The following is a 17,124-nucleotide window of genomic DNA, read 5'->3' on the forward strand; positions in this document are numbered from 1 at the left end:
TATCAGGGGAAAATACCCCAAAACGCGTATACGCGTTAATCGACTTCAGAGGGTTAATTAAGAACATGGGTTGGGTCTCTATCTCTCAAAGTGCATTAGATAGAATAAATGTACAATATTGTCTCTCTTTTTTCCAATCTTTGTTTTTTTTTTTTATTAATATCGCAATAAATATCATATCGTGGACTTCATACTGCATTATTATTGTATTGTGAGATTTTGATATTGTTACATCCCTAATTTTACCCAATTTAACTTTGAAATACTCTGTATGCAAGTGCCATACATCTGCTATAACACCCATATCCAGACAACAAATGCTCACACCTTGGTAAGATCTACAGTGATCCTAATGCTATCCGAATCAGTTCGTTAAAGGAATATTTCACCCAAAAATTTAAATTTGCTGAAAACTGACCCTCAGGTCATTCGAGATATGAGTTTGTTCAGAATGAGAGTTCAAACAGCTGATAAAAACATCTCAATTATCCAAATTGTGAAGCAAAAACACTAGGGCTGCCCCCCTAATAGTCGACTAATCTTTAGGTGATGAGAAAAGGCTTAGTCGACCACATTTTTTTTAGTCGCAGAAAGAAAGAAAAAAAGCTTTTTTATTTTTGCCTGATGCATTCATAATCATTGCTTCTGCTGGTGCGCTGTGTGGCAAACCTTATTAATGCGATACATAGGCAATTAAATGCTCATTACTATGATTTATGGTTTATTAATATAAACGTGCGATTAGTCGACTAACCACTTAACGTGAACAACTACTGGTCGACCAGAAAAATCTTTAGTCTGGGGCAGCCCTAGAAAAGACACATTCTTGGACTCTCATTCTTGCAGCACCAATTCACTACAGAGAATCCATTGGTGAGCAAGTGAATTAATACTAAATTTCTCCAAATCTGTTCTGATGAAAACATGGATAGTCTGAGGGTGAGTAAACTTACAGCAAATTTTCTTTTTTGAGTGAACTTTTCATTACAGAAATTCAACCTCAATAATTACTGTACAACTCAAACATTGTATAGAAAATGAATCATATCTTTATAGTGCTTTAGGATCTTTCAGCGCATTTCATTGCACACTAACCAACTAAACCAATGCCACCACTGCAGCTTCAAACTACTTTCTACAACTCCTAGATGATGTTTCGTACATTCACTGGATACTGATCCAATACTACTGCGAGGTGCATTAATTATAGATACACCCTTGACCTCTCATAAACATTATCAAAGAGCATCAGTAGGTTACCGGGAGATATCTTTAAAAATGGATCAATCAATTTTCCAAAGTTTTCAAAGACACACACCTTGCATGCACAATATCTTACCAATTTATATATATATATATATATATATATATATATATATATATATATATATATATATATATATATATATATATATATATATATATATATATAGAGGATTCGAACTCGGGACTCCCGTACTTTTCTATTTACGATTTCATCAAGAGCTTGATAAAAAAATGTTAAAACATTGAAGTGAGAAGAACCAAATCACTAATATGCACAAAAGTTGCTAAAAGGGGAGCAAGCATTTTTTATAATGTTTTTAAAACATCTGTTTATAAGAAGGAGCTTGTTATGCAAATTGTGTGGTTATGCAAATGCTCATTAAAGGACTGCTTGTTAAGTGGGAGGTATCTGTACTGAAAATCAGTAACCTGTGCTTTTATAAAATAAAATAACATAGCCGCAAGACAAACTCATGAGCATAAAGTCATTATTAAGAAACTTCTGTTGTTTTGTACCTACAGCTCTGGTATTATACATCTAATATTACGGTGGATAATTAAATTGTACCATACTTGTGAGTTATAACAGTCGGTAGACAGACCGGTGTTCTGCTTTGGCTCTGCTTTAAAAAGAATTACCTTCATTACGTAAGAGATAGCCTTATGTATGGCCAGCAGGCCATTATCACTAATAAACCCAGAAAGGATGATCAGGATCTCTTGTATTACACAGAAGGGGTTTATAACTCATAATCACACTCATTACGTGGCTACTTATCAAATAAATACCTAAAAGGACTTAAAATATAAATCTGAGTTAAACATTATTTTAAAAATTAACATTTTTATTATTGTACTTAAGGTGGCCGCAGAGAATACATGCTACTGCATGTTACAGTTATTATAGTAGGTTTTCCAGTGCTGCTATGAAAAATTGCAGTGATTGAAAAGTTCAAATCAAGTATGAATATTAAAATCTTTTATTATGGCCTCGTTCATGTAAACTCTGTTTTCACTTGTAAAACTTTCACCACTTTCTTGATGCATCATGGACCAGTTTCCGAGGCAGCCTAGGATATTCAAAAGTTTTTACATAGAAACAAATGCTAAAACAGTCTCCTAACATCAGATGGTCTGAAGAAAGAAGTTTTTAAGGGAAAGTGAAGACACCTACTTCATTTGTGGGTTGGAGGAGGATGAGAGTCTTTATAAATCGGAGGCAGAATTTGTGGCTTTGCAAATTAAAGCTCGGCAGCAAGCCAACTCACATGGGGAGAGTGGAGGTCCTAATTATGAATTATAAAAATGTTTGCTAATTAGTCATTGCATGGCAATTTGTCCACAGCATGTGGAAATCAATTTGGTGCCATCGCCGAGGGCTTTACCTGGCAGCGTGGCACACAATGATACTTCAAAGCCAATGTCCGTCATAATGCCAGCAATGTTTCGGAAAAGGGCTACACTGGCCAAAATTAGAAAAGTAAAGAAAACTGGAAGATTCCAAATCACACAGGAGGAAAAAAAAGTAATAAGAGCGAAAGACAGAGAAGAGCAGTGAGAATATTTTATTAAGCAAGAGCGTTTTGTAAACAAGGATGTAAGATGAAGAAAACTGCACACATACAAAGCGACAGCAGGAGAGAAAGAGAGAGAGAAAGAAAAAAGACCAGAGCGAGCACATGTTCAGTCTAGCATTAGCAGCAGAGTTGTGTTCATCTTCATGTATTCATTTATGGTAAACACAAAGGGCAGGCTGAAGGGTGGTCAAGTCTTTGTTTATTAAAAAGCCATTAGAGATAGAGGAGGCACTGAAGCGCTCATTCATGCAGTGCCGACATTAGGTCCAGCTCAAGGGCACGTTTCTCTTCACGGGCCACAAGATTCATATTATCAGACAGCAGCCAGGCACTTGCAAGTAAGTTGAGAAACTGGCCTGGCTGTGAGGTAAAACAACAAGGAAAAAAAAAAACCTTATAATTTACAAAAATAAAAAGTGACCAAGTGTGTCATTCTCTAGCAGTCAGCTGTTTAAAAAGAAAAAAAAAGCATTCCATTGATGTAAGGTTTGTTAGGATATGACAATATTTGACTGAGAAACAACTATTTGAAACTCTGGAATCTGAGGGTGCAAAAAAAAAAATATTGAGAAAATCACCTTTCTTAGCAATGCATATTACTAACCCAAAATTATGTTTTGATGGATTTACAGTAGGAAATTTTTACAGTAGAAAAACACACACACACACACACACACACACACAAATGTACCTTTTTTGTTTTTGCAATTGATTGATTGTATGAGCCTAATTGATCTTATGCACATTTAAACATTGGCAAAACTATCCACAAATAAGTTTTTTTTTTTTTTTTTCACAAAAAAAACTGAGGTGCATAACCTCAAATCAATGAGACCTATGACCAATCAGTTCCAAAAAAAATAGCGTAATTATAGAGATACAAGCAATTTTTACTGGTAACACCAAATTAGGTAAACCATTTTCAGCACAGCACAAGGCATTAAACTCAACCTGGTATCACAAATAAATACTATATTCATACTGTAAGCCATTAATAATGCATTAACAGCATAAAACACAGAAATGTTATTGCAAACAACAGCAGAGAACTTAAGGCCAATGTCATCTTAAAGAACACATACATCCTGAGCTTCTCCAGGTAAGCACTTTGTTTGCTAGAGCTCAGTGTCCTCGGCTAATTTATGCTGATCCTAAAACACCGGCAGCCCGTCACAACCTTCCCTTGAACTGCCCTAGATCAGTTCACCAACACTTACAATCTGTTAGCACTTTGTCTTCACACAGTTGAGATGTCAGATGACAAAAAAAACACACTCTCTCTGAAATGTGAGTGATAGTACCTCTTAGCACAAGACTTTCTTTGAAAAAATAAGAAAAAAAAAACAGCTTATCTAACAGAAACACTATTGAACGCTGTCGAGCAATTACCGAATCTCCACAGACAACAAGCAGAAATGGGCCAAGATAATCAGCAAAGAACAAGGTAAACAAGAGGCTTTTCAGTAGTCAGTGCCAGTGATATGAAAACGGCTTTTCATCCTATAATAGAAACAAAATGAAAAGGCATTCTTTGCTATGATGCCCTTGAAAGGGATGTGCAAAGTTACATATTTTCAGTCGTTGGGTTGCCTGACTGACTAGACTAATTGATCTTAAGGAATCCTAGTATAATTAGGCTGGTTTCAAGTTCACCGGTCACGAATTAGACATTTATTAGTGGGTATTTACAAGAGCCCTACAAAAATAGCTGGACAAAGCGCACTGACATGGAACAGAATGCATCTTAAAACTTGGATTATTTTTAGACATGGCATTTTAGATAAATAAACTGTTGTATAAAAACTAATTGAACTGTTTTATAAAATCACATTTAAACTCATGATATTTGTGCCAAAACAGCACTCGTGTCATATTACTCTCGCAATATTCTCGCAACTCATATAGGGGCATTTTTTGCCCCAATATCTTGAATTTTAGGGCATAACTGCATTTATGGAGTTGTTACCCTGCATCATATTTGTCAACAGTCAACTGTATGGACTGTATGGCCGGGCCAGTGCGTTAACTGCATTAAAATATTTTAATCACATTATTTTTTCATAACTAACTTAATGAACACGTTAAACTGACAGCCCTATTTTTTAATTCCCCAGATTACTGACCTCAACCTTGTATCACAAAGAAATGTCATTTGAATACTTTACTGTATTAAATGTAAATGGTACAGCTGTTATTTAATGCATCAACACAAAACAAGTTAATGGCAACAGGATTTACAGCCAGCAGCATCTTTATATGTGAGATTACATTCAATTTGGATTATTTTTTAAAGGCAGGGTAAGCAATTTTTCAAAAACGCTTTGGAAAACTGTATCGGGCCGAATAGCAAACCAACCTGGTAGCCAATCAGCAGGAAGGGGCGTATCTATTCATGATGCAGAGGAGAGAGAGTTCAGTTAAGGGACGGACATTAGCTGAGACGAGCAACAAAAAGATAGAGATGGTGGACAAAAAAAACAAAAGAGGAAAACATCTGCGGAACAAAAGAAGTCTTAAGGCAAGAAGTAGGACCTGTTTAAATGTCAGTGGAGAGAACATTTACTTTTACATTTATGCATTTAGCAAACGCTTTTATCGAAAGCGACTTACAGTGCATTCAGACAATTGTAATTTAGTGGCAGCAGGTACATGTACACTCAGACAAAACGACGTCCGAAAGCACAGGTCTTTTGATTTCGCGGTGGACGGGCACAGATTCCGCATTACCACATAACGGGCTTTGAGCAGCCTGTATTTAATCCACACTGATCTGATGGGATTAACACATCGAGGTCAGGCTGCTGCTATCAGGCCTGCCTCCAAGCACTTTTTCTTACCGGCCCGGGAAAACTGGCCTGTCAGAACCTCCGCTTTCTGCTCCAAGCAGACCTGGAGACCGCCAAGCCATCTGGCTCACGCTCCCAGAGACAGAATCCGGGTTCACATAGAGAGCTGGAGGATTTTATAAGCTCTGAGCTACTGACCTCCAAACCACAAAGATCACACAACCGCTAACCACATCAGACTATAATTTGTGGACCGGCAAACCAATATGCACACACTCTTAAGCAAAGGGCTAGACCTACAACAGTCGCAATGTGGCTTTCTAGTCCTCGTTGCCAAATATGGAGAACAACATCTTCAAGAACTGACTGTAGTGAAGAACATCTTCATCCAATATCAAGCACTACTTGAGAGCTTCTGCTAATTTCTTTACACCAATGGTGCTTTGTGCTCCACACATTTGTCTCACTATCATCTACTGTGCCAGGTAGAAAAATCATGGAGTTGACTGAACTACACAAGGTTTGTTTACAAGTACAAATGTTCTTCAATCAGAATGAATACAATCTGATTTCAGATTCTAAAAACGCTCTTTTTATATGAAGGTTTAACACTGCAATCTGATTCACATATTCGTTTGCAAACAAAACTTTTAAAAAGCCATTGTAATTTAATCTCTGGAGCTACTGCAAGTATTATTGTCACTTCTGCCTTGACAACTTATCTAAAAAGAAAGCTGACTGTCTCCTCCATTGACCAGTTTGCAGTTTGACATGAGATGTAAATAAACATTTGTACATTCATATGACATACATGGCATGTAAAAATACACATCCCAGGACTGTGCATTTGTCCAAGGTATTTTTAAAGGAATAGTTCACCTAAAAATAAAAATTAGCAAGAAATTGTATATTTAAATATGAGACTCCTATATAATAAGCCTATTGCTTTCTCCAGTGAAAAAGTCTTGTCTGAATCAGGAGAGAAATATGCAAAGATCAAGCACTGTTTACATGCAAAAACAGAAGCTACTTGTGGATTATTGTGATGTTTTTATCAGCTCTCATTCTGACGGCACCCATGCACTGCAGAGGATCCACTGGTGAACAAGTGATGTAATGCTAAATTTCTCCAAACTGATCTACATCTACATCTTGGATGGCCTTAGGGTGACTAAACATTCAGCAACTCTTTCTTTTTTGTTGAACTATTCCTTTAATTCAATTGGGAAAATGGTCAGATTCAAGCATTTACATGCTCAATTCTTCCTGTTGCTCGCATTATATCATGTCTTCACCACCCCTTTCAAGTTTGACTGTATGATTACAGTCCACTTGCACACAAACAACCATCAACCTGTGAGTGAGTGTGATGTTTACATGTCCACTTATAGTGACTTCAGGTGCAAAAATCTACAGTGATCCAGGCTAAAGGCATGAGGTTTTGAAGAAAAACTGGAGCTCTAAAATTTTTGCTTATCACATGCTTATCAGGAAAGCAGTTGACCTAGCAAAGGTCTAAATAACATAGACGAAACAGAATTTAATTGTTCCATGACACCATGATGGGAGACTGTGGGGGTGTCCGGTACACCAAATATTGTTATTCAGCAGCCAGTTGTCCATTAGTAGGGCCTGCCATTTAAGAAATTACAGTAAATCTTCCATGAAAATACATTCCCTCTAATGTTCTAGTCACGCTTGGGGTATACTGTGCGGCCCATATCCATAAAGCCACAGTGTGGAAAATTATCTTGCCTGTTTGATTAGACACTGACACCGCTGAAGGAACAGGAAGAAACGGAGGGAGAGTGAAAGAGAGAGAGGCTGAAGAAATGAGTGTGGATATATACGAAATTAAAAGAAAAGACTGACAGCAGTACTGCAGGATTTTTCTGTGTCTGTTTATTGAACTGTGACTCAAAATCTGCTGCAATATCTTTAAATAGACAGGACATAGGAAAAAAGTGACAGTATGTGCACACGGCCCAGAATCCTCTCTCATCGCTCAACACACATGCACAGAAAAACACACACGGGCATTTTCCCAGGAGAATACATACACTATTTATAGATACACATACAATGAGGTCCAAAAGTCGGAGGCCACTAACCACAATGCTTCTTTTTAGCATTTTTTTATTTTTATTAAATACATTTGTTTCGTTACTGCCAACATGACAGATTACATGAAAAGCTGAGCCAAAAAAATTAGAAACAGTAAAAAAAAAAATATATATATATTAAAAGAAATGATATCTTAATTCTCCCTTTTACTTTCATATTCGATTAATATCATAATATCTGATTTTTTTTTTAAGTCGTCATAACACCTTTTTTCAAATATTTTCTCTTTTTTTCTAAATTGGATCTTCAGTGTGATCTAAGACATCTATTTCGTCTAAGTAATTAGATGACAGATCTTTCACCCTCCATGATCTTGTACGCAAGCTCATAGAGGCCTAATGATAATTTGCAAATTACTCTTTGCAGCTCACAATTGCATGCCAATATAACATACAATTTCATTTTCCCTCTAAATAGTCACAATAAATGTCAAGTATAACAGGAACATGACAACGTGGTCTGGTACCCCATCGGCACCTTGTCATTTCAAGTTAATTGTGTCTGCTTCATCACTGCGCCAGGCCTCCTAACCAGGCTGCCCCCCAACTGGGATTCTATCTTTATCTATGATGGCTAGAAATGAGAAATCACGGCAAACAGATTACTTAAAGAGACAATTCAACCATAAATGAGAATTCTGTTATGAAAGTGACAGAAAAGTTCAATTTCAGTAATTTCCTCACAAAGTAGCAGAAGAGTCAAACAGAAAACTTTCATGATTCTTTTTGGAGCCTGACAGCCAGTGGTCACCTTCAACTTTGCTGTAAAAAAAAAACAAGCTAGATTTTTTTCGAAACTTTAAACTTTTTTTGTTTGTTTGTTTTTTTTTTTTACTTCATTATACTTTTAAATGTAATATTTAGCAAATCTCAAAATGAATATAAATTTTTCATACTGTGAATTATAATGTTGCCTAATGATTTCTAAATTCACTTTTGGCATTAAAGTCATTTTAAAGTGGGTCATTGTTCATAAAACAAAACCGCTGGTGACTGACTACACAAATACTTGCTGAGAGTGTTGGAAACATTCTCACACCTCACACCCACACGAAACGTCACTCTCCTTTGGTCTCCATTCACTGGTCTTTCAGAAACTCCTGTGCTTCATGCCTGAGAGCAACACACACCACTCTCCAGATGGCTTCCTGACTGAAACCGGTGCCTCAAAGAGAATGTGGTGATACACATCTCGTTAAGCAATTAAAATGCCCCCATCGCTCTCACGTCCGCCTGGTCCCTGGGGGAGCAGTGTGGTGTGAATGCGATTTGGAAAATGTGACTCTAGAAATCCCAACAATCCGAATAAGACCTATGTGTAATTAAAAGCTTGTCCCTCGCCACATAAATGGCCAAGAAGAGGAGAGCGGGCATCGCTTCCAAAGTCTCGCTAGCCGAGCGAGACTTAAATGTAAACAAGCCCGTTAAACATGTCTAACAAGCATGCAGATTGGCACAGCTGTCAGATGGCTTCCTGGCTGTTGGTGGGAATGGCGCTGGCTTCCATGAACTGAAACTCACTAGACTGACAACAGGTGTTAAACTCTGTGCTGTGGCCGCCCAAAGTGCACCTAATCTCACAAATAAGCAGTTAAGACTGAAGAGGGTAAGGGTGAAGTACATCTTAAAATCGTTCAGAAAAAAAAAACAAGTAGTGGTCAACCAATACGGATTTTTGGATGGCCAGTACTGATATTTTAGAGAGCAGGATAGCTGATGGCCAATATAAAGCTGATATAATATATGATATCACACCATTTAATTTGAAGACCATGAGCCAAACAGAAAAACTGAACAGTCAATCCAGTAAATTAAAAATCCTAAATAACTTTCAATATATAGCAGCCTTGGCAATGTATCGGTCTACCACTAAAAAAGCATTTCATCACCATTCTAAATGTGAAGTAAACTTTCAGATTTATTGTCAACATCATGACAACACCTATAATAATTAGGGCTTCAGTTTGCAAGTAAAATGATAGCAGATGCAACCAATCAACAAAGTGTGATTCACAAACAAATGACCCTTATGAATGGTTCTTTTTTAATGAATTAAGCTCCACATACTTGCTGATCTTCTGACAATAACAAAGCACAAAATTACCATTAAAATGAACGCACATTCTTGTGAAATGTTCAATGACTAACAAAACTGTTATTATGAACAACAATCTATAATGAGCAGTCTGGTAATCTGGCAACTAGCAAAGTTTTTTTTTTTTTTACTTGTAGGCTAGATATACAAGCATAAAATATGACAGTTCACGTTAATATTTGGTTGTATTAAAAACACAAGTCTAAAAACACAAGCACAGCAAGACAAACAGCCCAGCAGTCCTTAGCAGCTCAAAATCTCCACAAGAGATTTCACGGGTCATAAACAGTGCAGCTTTTCTCAGCCTCCTATGTGACCACCATCACGGCTCAATTGCCTTTTTAACATTTTTTTTTTTCATCCTTTTAATTTTCCTTAAGCACCCAAATTCTGAGCATTTTTATAGATCAAAAAATCTCCCTACAGCTTCGAGACATAGCAATGAACAAAGTTTCAATTCACCCTACATTGGCCCTTTGAAATCACTGTAACTAATGTAAAAAGAGCGCTTGATCTGTGCAACAAAGCAGCATATCAAATCCGAATTATCTACGCACAGTATTTCCCATCTAATTATCAGAATAATGCAGATATTAAAAACGCGAAATGACAAAACTCCTCTCACCTCTTTTACCGCTGACCCTGTGCTAATTTCACAGACAAAACGAACATGTACACATTCGTGATGAATTAGGGGAGAATAGCACTGGTGTGGTCTGTCTGCCTTTATCACAGGAGAGATTAATCAAGGAGAGGAATGTGCATCGATATCAGTGCTGCATTCCTAAGGTCGCCAAAAGCAACAAGAGTAATGGCATCGCTGTGATACGAGGGATGTTTTACACTCGAGGGGATGCTGGATCTAGACTGTGTTCTTTCAGGAAGAGGAGTCGGGCTGGTGATTACTTGCTAAATCTGATCTGATGTATTTGACTTTGCGGAGCTTAGATAACTTAATCTAAAAAATCCTATTAAAAACTAAAACAGTCTACGTACATGGCTCTGAGATGGATTTCACATCATTGCAAATGTAAGCATAATACATTCCACAAACTGTAACCTTCTCCAATGCCCACTAGCTGTGGGTCTAAATGCTTTTATGAGACCACCATATATCCATTCGGGAAAGGTAATTAAGCCATTCCTTAACCAAAATACAAACCAAGATGACACTGATTACCAGTGGCTGGTTATTCCTGACATGACGACTGCTATGGAGTGTCCTGATGTGGTGAGTCCTGTAACCACTATCCTGGCAGCCAGTGTTCACTACAGTGTTTACAAGGGGCTGTTTTACAACACAGTAATTTTCCACCTCCATCACTGGAGAAAACACAAACATGCAAAATGGAATGACACAAACATCTAACACAGCAAGTTCTGTTTTCCACCTGAAATCGAAGGACAGGCACCATGAGAGCTTTACCTCTCATATCATTTTAACATGGTAAACATAGTTTTGTCCAAAATGCATTACATTTGTCACTAGGTATGAGCCAATAGTACTTTCTAATGCTTTCTTACTCCGTTTGAATGAAGTTAGCTCAAGCAACAGTTTCTTTTCTGAATTTTTACATGTAGTAAAATACTATGGTATAGGCCTACTATGGTTTCCATGTTCATTTTTTGAAAGGTCGCCATCCAGTTTCACGTAACCACAGAAATCCAACTTGACTCAACATCACTGGGATATTCACACTTGAAATCGTTAACCCTTTGTCAGTTTTAACCCCAAGTAAACTTAACCCTGGGTTATCTAGTTTCGCATTGTTCATACCATACCCTGAGTGGTCAGGTTTCCGATTTCTCACTCTGTACATCTACAACCTTTGGTTTAACGCTCTTTGCCTGTGTATGATGTCAATGACACTGGTTTGAGGTGGGAAAACAGCACAAGACCTGTTTTAAAAAACCGACTGCACACCGTTCAAATGTTACCATGTAGATCTACTGTGCTTGTGTATAGTCTGCTAAAACATATGATACTTTTTCAGTAGTTGCGCCACCATCACTGTTCGGCATTTAACCCTTTCTCTTATGAGTTTTCTTGAAAGTTACGCGACATACGTAGCCTAAGTGCGTGAATATTTAATGACAACACTCACTGTTTACGTTGTAGCATCTAGTGTCAGGGTTAATCTAGGGTTAAAAGCAGTCCTAACCTTCTTTACGATGTGAAAAGTTTAACCCAGGGTTAAAACTAGCCTTTACCCAAAGTTTTTAAAAGAGGTTAACCCAAGTGTAATATGAAAAGCCAATGCAACCAGTGAAATTATGCATAATTATTAGGCTACTGTATAGTCTTGTATACTGCAGATGAGGGCAAGTGTTATTCTGTACTCGCTAAAGTTCTTCTACACACTGGCTGTGCCTCAAATCCCATTGTGACTGCACACGCCTATGATGCCCCAAACGTTTTTGGTAGGCTACAGAGCTCACGGGGTTCTGAGACACAGCCAACACTTCAGACAAAACAATTCTGTACAAGCATCACCTTTGGTTTTTCATCCTGTTCTCCTTTTTGTTCAAAACCCCCGGAACGCAGTTGGTCAGTTCGGTCCAGTCCGCGTGTAAGCCACAACTCCATCCGGTGGAGAACCGGGAGAAGAGCCAGGTCTCTTTCCTATTGGGTCGGTAACAGGTACACTTCTTCTGTCCCGGTCTACAGTCGCACGGAACCTCCAGCCTGACATTCTGGACCAGGTGCCTCCCGAACGTGGTGCCGCCGGTCTTCTGGATGTGGAGGAACACGATCACATCTTCCCCTTTGATTTCAAAATCCACAGTCCGCTCCAGATCCCTGATGGGGAAATAGTATTTCTTCACGTAATGTGGATCAGGCGTCGGGAAGAGATCCGCATCGTCTTCCAACATGTACCCATGCGGAGAGCCGAAGTTCATCATCCCCGGAGCCACGTACTGATACAAAATCAGCATGAACAGAACCGAGCCGACAACGATGAACAGAAATTTACTGCTCCTCTCAACCATGTTCCTTCCAGTGAGGAGGTTCATGTGTTACCATTTCCCGGTTGACTGTTTTTTTTAGGGTGTCTCCATATATAAACACACAGCAGTCAGTGCATCGCGCGCGGAAAGTGAATCGTCAGACACATTGGATCAGGATGGAAACGGTAGGACTCATTGCATCAGAAGTGTTGCAGTATACGATCCAGTACGGCGCGGTCTCCCTCCTTCCACCACTGTATGACACAGTGTGTTTAAAGTCCTCGACACATTACTCTGAAGCTCCTCCAGCAGCATACACAGCGACACCCACTTTCCCAACACGCGCGCGCTCCACTCTCTCAAACACAAACGAGCACAATGTTTTGTTTCTAGTGAACGCCCGCGACTCCTTTTGCATTGATATTTCTCTAAGCTCAGCGGCGTTTTTTCCCATGAGGCAAAGCAGCCAGTGTCTCCTCAAAAAATAATAATAATAATAATAAAAAATAAAATAAAATAGAAATAAATAAATAAACAGGATAAACAATCAACAATAAAAAACACAATAAGAAAGCAAATTAAAAAAAATAATAAAACCAAAAATTAGAACAGGTGCATCATGAATCTGTCTGAATGCCTCAGTAACCATCTCCCACATTTCTCACTATTACCACCTTTAGTCATGTCCAAATAGAAATGAATTTTGAAATGACTCGAATCGTGTAAAGAGTTCATTTGCAAAAAAACCAATAAACGGCACATTTAAAAAAGAACTGACTGCCGTGCAATATTCTACACATATATCATGTTCTTAAAAAGCTGGTATGTTCTCACAAAAGCTGGTATTGTCCACTGTCAAGGCGAGTTCATGTTTTACAGCAGAAACCAACAAGCGCCCTTGTCGCACGCAGCAAGCAGTATTCATTTCAGGTGACAATGCTGCTAGTCACTTCAAAAAGACTTGCTAGCTGAGCATAAATTATGAGGATGGATCATTTCGACGAACTTGATGAAACCATGATATCTTCTTGAGGGCATAAAAGGAAAATAAAAGCTGAAACTTTTTCTTGGAACCTTACTAAAGCAGCATGTTACAGTGGAGAGGGAAAAGCTTCCTGTATCACGTGTAATCACAAAGCTTGTCAGGCGTTTACATTGTCAGCTGAAGAGATTACAAAGATTAAACAAGTGTTTTTGTTCAACCCTGAAACATAAAATGTGGAGTTATCTGCTTTTGCCAAAAAAAAAAAAAAAAAAAAAAAAACTTTTAATATAAAAAATATACTTTTAATGAACTTTAATTTTGTAAGGTACCTATATATTTTTTTGAGTTATTATTATTATTATTAGTAGTAGTAGTAGTATCTTTTATTATTATTATTATTATTATTATTATTATTATTATTATTATTATTATTATTACTAAATGGCATTTTGATTGATATTACTTGGAATGCACAATAAATAAATAAAAAAACATGATTTATAAAAATAATAAAAAATGGAGTAATCTGTTTTTGTAAATGAACCCTTCATGCAATGATTTGTGCATTTGTTGAGGTTTTTATAATTAATGTTTGACAATGCACAAACCTGATGAGACTTTGATTTAATAAAAAGCATTTTAGTATAAAGAGAATAAATATTAAATAAAACCAACAAACAAAATATGTAAAGTTGTATAATCTTTCTTGTTAATGGTAAGCAAAAATAATAAAATAAGAAAAAAATAGTAAATCAAATGTTTATGTCTACTTATGACCTGATATGCACAACAATCCTACAAATGATAAACAGGCATGATGATACAATGTCAAATAGCCAATAGGTTTTCAAATGCTTTATATGACTGCTGCTGTGTATAGCCACTCAAAATGTTTTAAAGTGCTGGCTGGGAAATGAAATTATTTACATGGTGTGATAAAATACACTTTGAAAGGTAAACTTGCCTTGAAAGATAGAATGATAATTTATCATTGAGCAGTAAAGTGTAAAACAATGTTTTTATGTGTATATTCATCTCTGATAAGATACAAATCATAATTAATTTCAAAAAGAAGAGTTTGTGTAAAGGATGAGAGACCACTTTTAACTTGAAGAAACAGTGAAACATAAAATTAACAAGAGAAACGATTAGCTAGTACTCAGCCTGCACTCGTCCACCACAGCTAGTGGGCAGTACTGAGAGCTGTGCTCAATTGTATATACAGTAGAGATCTGTAGTTTTGCATTGACATTGGCTTTTGTACCATGCCTCTTAGAATAGATTTTATTATTTAGATATTTTTATGGGTAATTGTATGTACTAAATTTCAAAGAATTTGTTCAAAGAAGCAGGCAAAAAGAATTTAATATATTATTGAGTTCTGTAAATTCTAATATTGGTATTACACAAACAGTTTTCACAGACATTAATTCTATTTTGTCATCATATGAGTAAACTCACTGACATCCATGCAAAACATAATTCTACTAAAAATATAAAACTAATGCTTATCATTACACATTACTTAGCTAATTCACTACCATTAGTCATTTCCCTGGCTTATATCTCTCTACTCAGAACACCCTGATCTTGTACAAATTAACTCAAACAAATTATGTTTGCAACTTGCTCGCTTAAATACCGCAAGCCAAATTAACATATTTTTATTTACAACTTCAGCGGCAGCCTGAAGAAAGCCTGTCATTTGATATCATGATTATTGCGCCTGGGGACCGACTGCATAATGAAGCTATGGAAATGCTGCGTTGTGGCTGATCATTTGTCGCTGAGGAGGTTCACTGAGATGAATTGTAAAGTGTGTCCTGCCCTCTGGTTCTCTTCTGCAGATATACAACAACTCCAGTTTCCACATGGTGGACTCCATCGTGCAGAACCTTTTCACTTAAGTACATTTCTCCATTGTTGTAGCAGATTAAATGCATAGAAGATGCTTCATGTATGCACTGGATGAATACAGGTTAGCTAGTTAATGTACAGTAGTGCAAACAGGGATACTAGACTTGCCAGCTGTCATGTATAATATGCGATCAATAATATGCAAAAGATATTCAGAGTTTTGTATGAGACTTCCATGAAATTAACCACAAATAGAAGCATGAGAATTCAATTCAATGAGAATTGTTTGCATGTAAAGACTAGAATACATTAGACAACTTTTAAAATTGGAACTGATTTTAAAATACTAGACATCACACACTTGCCAACTTTGTAAATGGTTACAGAGATAATTAGGAAACATAAACGACTGAGGATCACACACTAACTAGTCAGTTTCTTTCTCCACGGGATGACACTATATAAATAAAATAAGTGTAAAAAAAAAAAAAAGATTATGTGGCATTAGAATTTACCTCGGTTGGCTAAATTGATGTGTGCACTGATATGTGAAACTTAAGTGTGAAATATATCTATTTAAAAAAAAAAAAAAAAAGATATTACAAAATATGTCATTAGTAAGCCAAAAATTCACTGCATCTTTAGCACTTAACAGTCAAACCGTGACTTTTTTTTTTTTTTTACATAGATGCTAACATATACACTTAAAGGAATATTTCACCCAAAAATAAACAATATTTTATCACCAGTTACTCACCTTCAGGCATGCATTTTTTTTTCTTTTCTTCTGCAGAACACAACATATGTATAAGAATGCTAGTATCCAAACAACTTTGGAGCTCATTGATTTTCATTTTATAGAATCAAAACACAGTGCAGACATTTTTCAAAGTATTCTCTTCAGTGTCCCACAGATGAAATGAAGTTCTGCAGGTTTGGAACAAATATGAGGGTGAGCAAATGATGACAACATTTTCATTTTTGGATGAAGCATTACTTTAAATCTCAAATGGCATTTGTTGTTTAAAGAAATTGATAATTTCCTCTACTTTCTTAAAAGGAAACTCAAAATCTGATTTTCTGCGCAGTGTTTAATAATGATGGGAGTATTGATTTGCCACAACTATCTCTGTTCTTCTGTTATGAATTGTTTCTGTTATGAAAGAAAGCAACTTTTACTGTGATACCTTCCTGCAACTGTTTTCAATTTGTGCACAGTTGTGCACTGAAAGCCACAAGCCTTCTCTATCTCTCCTTTATACACACAGGGCTGCTTTTGATTAAGGCCTGAGACTTGCTTACTAGAGCACCTCTGACCCCTGGCGTCACTGTGTCCTTCTACTGCAGCACATTGGAATGCTGTTGTTGTTATTGTTATTTGTCTCCAGAGAAGAGCTCATAATTGAGGATTTAGGTAACAATAAATCTCAAGTTCATTACTAAAAAAATTATTTCATGGACAGAATTGACAGATTAAAAAAATCTA

The 17,124-nt window shown here is 36.8% G+C and overlaps 1 protein-coding gene across 1 annotated transcript in view; it reads right to left on the reverse strand.

Moving 5' to 3' along the window:
• The window catches only part of hs6st1a (heparan sulfate 6-O-sulfotransferase 1a), a 131,486-nt gene extending 118,294 nt beyond the window's left edge, over positions 1 to 13,192 (reverse strand). Inside the window, exon 1 of the mRNA XM_042718738.1 lies at positions 12,342 to 13,192. Coding sequence (XP_042574672.1) covers positions 12,342 to 12,862 — 521 coding nt within the window. The 5' untranslated portion in view covers positions 12,863 to 13,192. The remainder of the gene's footprint in view (positions 1 to 12,341) is intronic.
• Positions 13,193 to 17,124: the final 3,932 nt, after the last annotated feature.

This window comes from Cyprinus carpio, chromosome B2 (genome assembly GCF_018340385.1).
Source record: "Cyprinus carpio isolate SPL01 chromosome B2, ASM1834038v1, whole genome shotgun sequence".
Classification (NCBI taxonomy): Eukaryota; Metazoa; Chordata; class Actinopteri; order Cypriniformes; family Cyprinidae; genus Cyprinus; species Cyprinus carpio.